Raw genomic sequence first — 12,320 nt, 5'->3', positions numbered from 1 at the left:
TAGTTGGCAATCTGGACAAGCATTTTTATATTTCAAAGCTGTTATCATTATTTAACAATTTAAAAAGGGGGCATCTAGGTAACAATTAAAAACTAGCGTGTATGCTCATGAAGTACATAGAATAACAATGTGATTTTCTCGTGAGTTATAAGTGTAAGTCCTTGTTGGACTCGGAGTAGAATTATCGACCTACATTGGAGTAATTTCAACCAATATATTCCTTTATATGGAGTGGGATTTGTGTTTATTTATTTTCTCTTACGACTGCTTGCAGCTGATCTAATAAAACGTCATGACAGCTAAGCTGCATCCTCCCAAACTTTCTTGGAATTATTAGGGGCCACGTTCATTTCCGGTTCCTTTTTTACTTTTACAACCCGGCAGGACATATTTTATACATACTAAATATTCTATAGTTTCCTAATAGTAATGTGTCTCAACTAAAACTCGAATCGTGTTACTTAAAGACGAGTATTTGGTGCTCAGTATTTGAAGAAATTCTCAAAATCTCTATTAATAGGGGATGAACAAATTAACATAGCATTCATATTTGTATTTGAAGATCCTTTACGTTGTTACCATGATTATATCTCCCAACCTTTCATCCGAAAAGAAACTGATAATTGCTCAAAATTAGTTGGTAATTTGCCATTTAAAAAAAATGAAATTATTATTCGATAGTTGTTGGGAATTGTTCACATTAACTAATAACTAAATATAATTCAACCAATAAAACTTCAAAGACTGATTAAATGAAAAAAAGTAGAAACATCGATAGCTGACAATAAAAAAAACATTGTAATTTTTTGTTAGTGAGGTACATTATTGCTATCTCACAATTTATTATTTTCCATAAATAAACGAAGTAATAAGTTATGTTATACTTATTCTCCGTTTCCAATAGGACTGATATAGGATAGATATATAGCAACGCTTTTGATAAATTATTACTATGCAATATTATAAATTATAACACAGTACCAAATAAAATACTATTATTTTAATATTATGAAATATATTTATGTAATTCATTTTATAAATTGTATATAAATAATATGATAGTGATAATATGAAAGTCCTTAAGGGATAAATAGGAGTTGGTGTGACTGAGTACCATATGATTTAAGGCATCTTTTTCCGTTTCTTTTTAGAGGAAAGGTTGTATGATACAATAAAGATAACGATGTGTTAGCATGAGTGTTGTTTATACAGTCAAAAATAGTGGCGCCGTTTATAGCTATGATTTGAAACAAAATAAGTAGTTTTTGTTTATTCGTAGCTTTTCACTTATTTGCTTATTGATAAAGCTATGTACAGTGGCGCCACATTTTAAATAAGATTTTTTTTGGTGTGTATATATCTCACTAGCCATTGGATTGGTGATTATTATTATGTTTTAATATAATGGATTAGATTATTTGAATTAAAGTTTATTTTTGTGACAATTCTACATAGCCATACTGATTATAGCTTCTGATACATTAAGTATGAGCAGAGCCAGTACTATAATGTTTCTTTGGAAGGGAGGAATGTTGAATATGTTTTTCAAATTTTTCTACTAAGATCTTATTTTTCCGATTTGAAGATGAGGTGATTTTGTTTTTTAAGAGCCTTTTATTAATCTGTCAACATTTAGTTAAATTAATTTTTATTAAAATCTATTTCTAATAAGTCCTTTTTATATAAATAGTAATAGTTCATTTTTTTAGGGTTATTTTCATTTTTTTATTTTATTTCATAGCCTAAGAAATCATAATAATTTCGAGTTACATCCTTTTTTTCCTACTCTTGTATTTTAGAAGGGTAAGGTGGGTCACCACACTTTCCCCTCCTCAATGACATAGGTCTGTCTATGAGTAAAAGATGGAGGCGATGGCAAGAAAGACAACGCACTTTCGACTGTATAGAGCATTCCTTGTCTGAGTAAATCAACAACCTCTGAAATTATTAGGACTGAAATGTCAATATAAAATTAAATGGCTATAGTATTTTTTTCTTATGATTAAAGTATTCCCAGATTATTACATTTGACAAAAATAACCTAATTATATTTATTTACATGGCTATCAAACAAAATAAATAATTTGGTTATTTTGAGTAATTGAAAAAGTATATTAATTACAGACCCATTTACAGGATGTCCCAGATTTAGAGTTGCATTACAAAAATTAAATTACTCACAGGTTTGGGTTTGTATATGTTTAATATTGACATGTACAATTGACTAATGTGTTTGCCCTTGATGTGCACAACTTGGTGCAGACGCCTCATCACTGACCTGTAGCTAGTACGCATAACTTATTTCTGTATTTTTGCCAGGCGGACTTCGGCTGCCATCAGGGAGGCATTGCTGAGTCTGGAAACTGAATTGGTCTTGTTTCCTCCCTTGCAAATTAAAAGGGGTGAATATCAGGTGAAGAGGGAGGCAAGAAATGCTCATAGGTGTCTTTGCAGCATTCTTACTGACTTGGCTTGCGAAATCTCTACACTAAAAAACCTTAATTTAATTACTTTAAAATAAATTCGACTTTAATTCTTGACCATCTTGTAGGCAAGGTGTATTAATTAGCTATGCAATAATTGGATGATTTAGGATATTTGTTTTTTTTACTTTTATCCTTTTATGAGGATGAAGGATACCTGGATCACAATAAGAGAAGTTGCTGAATATTATGTTATGACCAATCCATTAGCCAATGTCATCAATTTTTTTGGATGTTTTGAGTAAGATAGAAAACAGTTGATCTTCTTTTAAGAATAAATGAAGATTGGTGCAAGTTGCTCCATTGGTAAAAATTTCGTTTACTTAAAGAAGATTCACCAAAAAACGATATTCAACATTTACTTAACATTTTGTACATGCCTTTATATTTTTATATGAATATAAAATAGTCCACTCAGTCTTCATGCTTTAAATTGAAATCCATCTGGTTCCTATTCCAACCAAACTCGAGTATTACAGCTCTGAGTATACAAAATATTAGTTCAAATATGTATTTCATAAATTAATCTCTGTCCGCCAGTGTCAGTTCTAAGGGAAGGGAATTATCCCTGCGCAAGGTATATATATATATATATATTTTTTTTTTTTGTATAAATATTATAACTGGTCTTAAAATCTAAGGAAACTCGCGCATTTTATTTCTAATAAATAAGAAATATCTTTCAAAAAAGTTGAATCTAGAGGAACGTAAATTCTCAAAAAATAAGTGTGAAAATGAGAGCCATTCAAGAACAACCTTGAGATCAAAGTCCAAAATACTGCAATTCCAAGACCAAGTCAAGTCCATATGGTTCCGAGATCAAGTTAAGCCCGAGGTCTCATAACACAAAAAAAATCAGTCGTGTCCAGGAGTATGAATCGAGAACTACAACTCTGTGTCATTTAAATGAACTTTAATCACTGCATAAATTTTTCACCTATAAATAGTTAAATTGACAGAATGATTGATGCTGTTCACTTATTAAAACTTAATCATTGAACAATTCGATTTTGCATTAAGTGCATTATCTTAGGAAATTGTATTCTTTTAGCAAGAATAGCTTTATGTTCTTAAAAGTTGCTTTGACCCATTTCTAAACAATAGGTATATAAAATTAACAATACATAGGTGTACATAAATATAAAGTATTTTGAATCGTTTTTAAGAATATTAAATATATTTTGATAATAAAACTATTATAACAAATAATACAAATCAGCTTTATTAAATAAAGATAATCTGCTATTCATACGAGGACGGGATACTTCTTGATAAAGACTTTGATCATAATTAGACTCTGGCTCTGCCACCTTTTTTGAGAGTGCATCATTTAAGAGACTTGAGTCAGGATAGGTGTACATGGGGTTATACAGAAAAAGTTTATGGAAAAAAGGATATTTGCCTCCATATCTGACGGGAAGGAGTTCATCCAATATTTGAGAATCCTCTTCTATTATTGATGCATTAAGAGCATCCTTCTCGACCAGATCTCTCATTTCTTCAATGTTCTCTCCATTTTCATTTTGAATCTTGATTTCATCATCCCTGGATCCAAGGATTGTTTCCTTATTTGTCGCGTTTTTTGGTCCAATACTTCTGGACTCAGTAGTACTCAAGTCTTTTGTGTGCGACGAATTGGAATTTGTATCTGAGTCTTCACTATTTATATCTGAGGATACATTTTCGTTCAGTATTGAAGGAATTATTGTCCAATAATTCTGATAGTCTTGGGTTGTTGTTATAGGAGAAGGAGTAGTGAAGGGTGTGGAGAGGTTGTCCTCCATCAGTGGAGGCCAGGTCACCCCCTCCAGGGGTTGATAATACTTTGAGTAATCTACGTTTGTTCTTAAAACTGTAGGATAGACAACCATCAACAAGGGTGATTCAGTGATGGATTCCCTTTGAGAATTGCTTTCATTCAAATCTAGAATTGAACTTAAATTTTCTTCAGTAACAAAACTAAAGATTTCCGATGTTGTTTCCTCTGCCTCCTCAAAAATTGTTAGATTAATTAGCCCAGTAGTGTTAAGCTCATTCGTCTCGTTTTTAGCCATAACTGTATCACGAGAAGAAATATGAGAGGTTTCATTATATATGGACTCTTCTTCCCATGTAGTCACAAGAGATTCACTTACATTAACACTATTATGAGATAACGTGTTAAGAGACGATAATGTCTCAATATCAACTTCTGTCAAATGAGTTGAATTAGGAGAATCCTCTAGACTAGGAGGAGGTTCCGTATAATTTGGAGCAGATTTTTCGTCAGTTTCTATTTTACTTTGGAGTATATTTGCAATCAGATTTGTGGATTTTATTATATCTACGAGAATGTCTTTATTGATGTTGTTTTCAATTTCTTGAATTAAGTTTGTACTGGAGTTATGAGATTCATAGTGATGAGAAATTGCACTTTCGTTTACCGAAGAGGATTGCGCTGGATTTATTAAAGGTACTCTGTTTTTATGAGATTCGGTGAGAAATGGGGATGACATATTTGTTTCTATGGATAAATCCTTCATAGTTAAGGAAGAATTGGAGTCTTCTTGTAATTCTAAAAAAGGATTTGACTCCAACAATGGCTTCTTCTTTCGCCGTTTGTTTAGAATATGTTTTAAAAGGTTTTTATTCACTTTAATATTTCCATTTTTTCGCTTCACTTTTATAGATTTAGTCTTTATGCAGTCCCCTCTATGATTGAGGGACATTGAATTTTTTACATAATACTGGAAAGAAGGAGAGTAGGGCATGGGACTTGCGAAATGATCCTGAAGATAGACCTGAAAAAGTTGAAAAATATTTTTTAGAAAATGGTGTTTTTGAAAATAATAACTAAATAGGTACATTAAAAGAAGAAGTCTTTTAAACGTACTATGTGATTACCTCAATCAATTGCAAAGTGCATAATATATATATATAAAACAGATTTAATCAATATAAAATAATAATGTATAAGAAAAGATTTAGTAGTTTTTGTTGTTTTTTTTGCTAAAAAGAAATAACAACCCAAAAGGATGGTTATTTTACAAAGAGAATAATAAAAAGATTAATTTAATAGTTGCACTAATCTTGATAATTAATCAAACCGGTTTAAACCCAAATCAACATAAATGTTTATTTATATACTACTACACCATACAAAATAAAATAAAATAAGTTTTCCTAACCCCTGGGCATTGAATCCGGATCTAAATATTCTTAACAAAGTCTCGATAATTGTTTTTTTTTTTTAAATAAAAACCGGTAAGTTTTAATTCTATTCAATTATATTCTGAATTTAATCAAGGACCATTACAATATTTTTTGTTGAAAAAAAAAATCAATTAATTTGGGTCAAGAAGTGACTTTACTTTCTTTTCAAGAGGAAGAATCAAGGTCAAAGAGGGAACGAAAAGTAAACCCTAAAGGCAACAGTAACATAAATAAATCGATATATATGGACATTTGTGTGTGTGTGTGTTTCGTTAGTAACATACCTTTTGTTGATTCTGTAGATGATGTTTGCAGGGAGGAGGAAGAGGTAGATGAAGAACCAAGTGCCATGGCCATGGAGATTAAAATAAATACTTCCATCTATAGGTACATATATCAGTATGAGATAGAAACAGAAAAATGATTAATTAATTAAATAAACTTTTGTACATATTTGAACATAGGCATGATGTAATTAAGCCCCTAATTTCCTTTGAGTGAATGGCAATAAATATATGAGTTGTTATAAATCACTGTTCTATCAATTTATGAGCCTTTTCTCGCGATTCCTAGACATTTTCGAGGGTTTGTTAAAAAGTTCAAATTTGTTTTCCCGCCCAAGGTAGTAATTTAATGAAAAATAAGGTATTCCCATTGATCCAGGCGGAGTATTGAGGAACTTTAACATACCTTCAACATGATATACTATCAAAATGGTCTTAGTAGCGTGTTGCATCCAACTATAAAGCATTTTTGGCATTCTCCTTCATACAAACCCCCTTACATTATCATGTAGAATATTGAGAAGAGGAATGCCAATTCAGATCCAAGCGTCATTAAAGAACTGCTTATGTAGGGGCTATGCAGCAGGGTGAGCCAAGGGCCATGGTCACTTTTTTTTTTTTTTGAGAATTTGCAATTATCATGTAGCAGCAATAAAATATTTTCTTAAAACACAGCTATTGGCTCCTCCACTTTCAAAAACAGTGATTGGAGCCTGTTATAATAGCGGCAGATGCTGATTGGGATAATATTCAACAAAAAGCTGTGTGTCCAAGCTGTAATAGTGTTTTTTTAAGACTGTAGACCGTCCGAAAGAAAGACATGTTAACTAAAAACTTAATATATGTAATACTTATACCATGAAAAATAAGTTTTATTTAACAAACTTTTTTTGTAACTCTCATTAAAGAGCAAAAATGACCCAATTTTGATAGGACGCTCATTCTAAACAACTCTGTATAATATGCATATCAGTTGAGTCATTTTGAACCAAAATAATATTATGCCAATTAGAAACGCTACTCAAAAACCAGTGAAAGTAGTAGGTACGTAAAAATTCTGCTTAGTTATGTTATTATGGCTAATAAATTATAGGTAAGATTTCACCATTTTAAATTAGGTATAGGGGAACATTAATTTTTGATCGTTCGAACTATACATATACATATGAAGGGTCTAATTTGAGTCCATTTAAAGATTGATGCGACTTCCTTGTTGTCTTTATATTTTTTTAGTTTTAAAAAAGATAGAAAACTCCAAGATGTTATCATTTATCTATGTATGTGTACATACATATATGTATAGGTAAAATTTAAATTTAAAACAAAAGACATCCTCAACACGGAAGTGTACTTGTATATTGTACATATTCTATTACTAAATGAAAACAAAAAATATTTTCCCAAATTCCCCAAATAACAGAAATTAATTTCCATTAAAACCAAAAGAAAATAGATCTAAAAAGAAACTATAATTAGATATCTTCATTTCGTAAGATGGCTTAAACCCATTGAAGGTTAACGTAACTGGTTCAAGAATGAAGATATTATACAATAAATGATGAAATGTCTTTAATTTAATGTGTATATTGTATAACAATAGAGGCCTTTATGATAGAACAAAGCATATTATTGTTTTTATCATGTCCACAGTTGTTAGACGATCTTACCTTTGGACTTCCGTCATACTCAAGGATCAAATAATGGAATCCTTTGGGGATTGAAGAGGAATAAGTTGTGTATCTGTTGTTGATGAATCACTAACTAACTAGACATTATCCCTCTCAAGGTTAACACTGAAATGAATATTAATATACGAGATTAACTCCATCAGAGGTGAGGTTCTGTCAGCACTGATTTGTTTTTCCTTCAAACGTCAGTAGAAAAATAAAATTGGTTTAACACGTTTGTTGTTCCGATTATACTCATCATCACCATTAAGGCTATAAATAATAATAAAAAAAACCATCCAACATAGGAAGATCGGGCTTGCAACAGTTTAAAGCGCACCCGGAATAATATACTCTATAAATAATAAAATAATCTTCTGGAGTTCGTGTATGCCAGTTAGTGTCCTCTTTTTCTGTTTTTCGTCATTTATTATTCCTGACATAACATAATCTTTCTTCCTCTCTCGATCACGCGTTGCTGGAACAATATTAGTAGTTTTAAGGTACTAATAAAAATATCGCAATTTTTCCAATGTCTTGGGTAAATCTTCGAATTTTGTTGGATACAAGTGGGACTCATATTAATCTCAATTATTGTACATAAATATAGAGCCCATCATTTACGGAACTTATTGAGTTTTTTTGACTAAAAAGTAACGCCCTTAAACCTCAAATCTTTTTATAATTCACAAGGATATGAATTCACTTCTCATTTTGGCATAAAACATGTATTCTTATGCTAAAGGGCACTTGGTTAAAGCAAAGCAAATTGTTTTTGTTTTTTAGAGAAAGTTACTTTTTGAGTATGTAGAATTATTATTATATAATATATATATATATGAATTCATCATGTTTAAATTTGCATGAGTGTACAAATTGATCGAAGTATTTGATTCAAAATCTCTTTGAAATTATCTTCAATAACTGGAAATTAAATAATATTATGTGAATGCTAAAGCTAATGTTTCAATCATATTTAAATGTGAGTTCGAATTCCAAGTCCGGGTATAAATCGTAAGGGGTCATTGATTAATAACTTTTTTTAAAAGGGATTTCCTATAGTGCCAATGGATGTACTGTTGCATAAAAATATATTTGGAAGGAGTATTAATTATGAAAAAATAGCATTCTAACAAAAAAATAATAATATCTTTGGAATTTATTGTTTTACCAACAGGTGCCATTTTTTTATATCTTTGTTTCAAAATTTTCGTTTATGGTCAATATAATCAGGGTCTAAAATAATTTCGAGAATAAAAATCTCAATTAGAGCCCTTTCTTAATCCTTTTAACTCATGTTAGTTGTAAATAACTCCTATTGTATTTAACTAATATTTTGTTAAACTGTAAGAAATTATTATCCGAGTGTAAAGACAATGTCACATGACATTTGGTATCTAAATACCAACTTAATACATGTGTATTGTATATATATGCAAAAACCATATTTTTGAAAGGATTATATTAAATTTATTAGTGGGAGATTTGAACTTGAGTTTTGTAGAAATGTGATACATATAATACAGGGTAGTTCAGAATTTGAATCGCATTGACTATAATGTCATTGAATATATTTTTGTTTGTAAAGATTTCGTTAACCAAGTTAGAACTTTGCTTTAGCGTTCTGTTAAAAAATAATTCTAGAGTAGGCCCCAGCCTACATTGCAAATGACATACAATAATGGTGAAAATACTACTTTGAACATTTGGTCTCCCTCTTTACCTAATCGTTTCCCCTTGACTTTGCAATGAAAAGAAATAGTCGAAAGGAGGCCATTACAGTTTCAAGGCTCAACTAAAAACCCCTGATAGCAGCTCAAAATACCACGCGGGCAAAAAATTCCAGAAAAGGTAGTTCTTATTAGCGTCTCTGCCATATTGTTCAGAACAAGGACAATCACATCGAATGATATTTTGTTTTGTAAGTGCGTGTAATTGTATGACAGTACAGGCCCCTCCGTCCAAAATGCAATTCTTTTAATTGGAACACCTTTTTTCTATTTGTCATATTTGGATGTTTCAGCCTATAAATTCTTGAAAACAGTTGTCTTAAGAAACTACAAGCAAAAAATGAGCAAAGTCAACCAAGAAATAAGAGCGTCATAACCAAAAACATGGAGCAACCTTTGGAATCTGCGCCTGGAAAATCCCCATCAGAGATCTTTGAAGTGCTTGGTTGTAATTGTTCTACTGTGTACCGGGGGACCACAAGAGGCACACCAAAAGATTCCACAAGGCTCAGTATGGGACAAAGATGCCAAAATAATTGGTTGAGGTAGTTTAAGGTACGATTAAGGCAGAAATGGCAAGATGACCGTCAATGATCTTTCTCATTAATTTGAAAAGCAGCCAGACCACCATGGTCTACTTTGTGAAACAACCCATAACCATTAACGTATAGAAGTGAACTCATTGTCAGGGTTTGAAGCCTTTGGATCAAATAAAGCGCATGCTCTTGTATAAATCCTTCTCAACAAGCTTGAAAAGCAAGGCTTTTGGCCTCCCTACGACCCAAATGTTCCCCTCTGGACTTAAGTATTTTTGATTACCTCAAGGGGTAACTTTTGGAATTTTCGATACACGACAAAGTACCAGCTCAAGGCTCCCATTATCCCTGCTTGAGTCAACCAATGTTCTGCACATGGCTTAAGGCAAAAGGTTGCCATTTTTATTAAGAATGTAAATAAGGTAACCCTTGATTATATTTATGAATTACATTTTCCCGATTTCATGATATTTTTTGAAATTTAACGATTTTGTAATTTCCAAAAAGTGTTGCATTTTTAACAGAGGAGCCTGAATTAAACCTGTTAAAAAAGTACAAATACATATTCCAATACAAACTCTAATCCGTGGCTAATCTATTTTTTTATGGAATTTTCATTGAGCGCTACCCTGTATGTATTCTAGAGGAATTAATTATATTGTCCCATCATTCTGTCAACTTAGATTAAGTTGCTAATTATAATTAATAAATAAGGGTAATAATTTTTGAATAAAGTCGTGAAATTATTTCCGTATTTTAATATAAGAAGCTATTTGTAAATTAATTGCAATATGAATAGATATAATACATTTATGTATATTCGTAAGATTTATACGAAATAATCCTATTATGATTGTTTAATGCACTCTGTTGGCTTGTATTTGAATAATAACATCCTAGAATACAATTAGTAAGATGTTGCTACGCTATTTTCTTGGTTTTATGGAGTCAAGCATGTGCTGAATAACAATGGGACATAATGGATTGACTTCTTACTGAAAATGTTTTTTTTTGCTTCTACGTTTTCCCTTACAATTTTTTGAAAACGTTTTGCAACAAGAACGTTCATTTATCATATCCTCAGAGTTCAACCTATGGAAAACAAGAACACAGATAAGTCAAAGTTAGCTTAAGAATTCTAAGTTATTGTCTATTGATTTCATTTGACAAAATGTGTAAATTGCAGGGATGCTGAATATATGAAGTCACAATTTATTTTTGCATCACATTTAGTTATTTAAAATTGAATACAAGAATACCATAAATAGTCAGGAAAATTGGTTTCGTGGATATAATGGATGGTTTAAATCAACTTGGACAATTTGGACTGTAGGGGGTCAATTCTAGCATTTCCCTTTTACCAAACTAAATGATTGGTGTATATTGATGTGATCTTCATTGTACATTTATGTCATGCTTTTCTTCAAAAAGAGAAAGAAAAAAAAGGGGGAACCTGTCAAAAAAGATATATTCCCACAGCGTTACTTACTGCTTTTCTAATTTTCCCCTATTATCACTGTTCTGAACGTTGATTTGTTAAATTCAAATGATCTTTTGTTTAACTATGAACTAATAATTAAAAATCCAACACTTAGAAGGTATTGTAAGGAGTTTCATCCCTGATTCCAAATATGACCTTATTGTTTTCTTTATTAGCCTCATGTCCTTCAGAAAAATGCTATAAGGTTATTGTTATTTTTTTAAAGATTTAAAACTTTTTTAATAACTTGGTGTTGAAGATAAACTATGTAGGATTCCAAAACCCTTTTTGAAATGTGTATCATACTTATAATTCGAGTTATCTTTGTTTAAAGTTGAAAAGGGATACTTTTTATACATAGGCACATAGTTTCAAGAAGAATATATTAACCCAGTTTAAAAATATCTCATTTGATAGCTCAAACTCTTAAGTTTCCTCAAAAAAACATTTACATCGTTGTCAATTTGAGATAAGGTCACCACAATATTTGAAGGATAAATTTCATATTTGAATTGATCTGATAAGAAATTTCTATAAATTGTCATGATATAGCTAGGAAGAAAAGTGAAGGAAAGAGAAGAAAATTTTAGGTATCTAATTAAAATTAGAACTTAAAGTTTTGCATAAATACTATTGGGTATTGTATCAATAGATGAACATTTTTTTTAAATGGTCGATTTTTGCAGAAATTACAACAACAGCAAGACAATTCAACAGACACAGACCACCTTTGCGGGAATGATTCTCCATTCAAAATTTGGGAGGTGTTCAGTGCTTCCAAATTTTGATAGGGATTCCAGCAGATTCTGTCTTTAAATATGGCCAAATTCAAAAATATCCCTTCGGATTCAAATCCATTTTAGATGGAGGATAAAATTTGTTACTCCAAAAGCTGAGAAGATTAGTCTTGTACCTACTTTGCATCATATTGGAAATCTGAGAGGTAGC

At 31.0% G+C, this 12,320-nt stretch overlaps 1 protein-coding gene across 1 annotated transcript; it reads right to left on the bottom strand.

Annotated features, from left to right (window-relative positions):
• Positions 1-3,641: 3,641 nt before the first annotated feature.
• LOC121132410 (uncharacterized) lies at positions 3,642-7,851 on the bottom strand. The gene is made up of 3 exons (XM_040727803.2): positions 7,627-7,851; positions 5,960-6,056; positions 3,642-5,263 (listed from the first exon to the last, which is right to left on the bottom strand). The coding sequence occupies exon 3, from the start codon at positions 5,231-5,233 to the stop codon at positions 3,680-3,682; it is 1,554 nt and encodes a 517-aa protein (XP_040583737.1). The 5' UTR covers positions 5,234-5,263; positions 5,960-6,056; positions 7,627-7,851; the 3' UTR covers positions 3,642-3,679.
• Between the last annotated feature and the right edge of the window lie 4,469 nt (positions 7,852-12,320).

Source organism: Lepeophtheirus salmonis, chromosome 2 (assembly GCF_016086655.4).
Source record: "Lepeophtheirus salmonis chromosome 2, UVic_Lsal_1.4, whole genome shotgun sequence".
In the NCBI taxonomy this organism is placed as follows: Eukaryota; Metazoa; Arthropoda; class Copepoda; order Siphonostomatoida; family Caligidae; genus Lepeophtheirus; species Lepeophtheirus salmonis.
The sequence above is the reverse complement of the archived record's forward strand: the minus strand, read 5'-3'. Positions and strand labels throughout refer to the sequence as shown.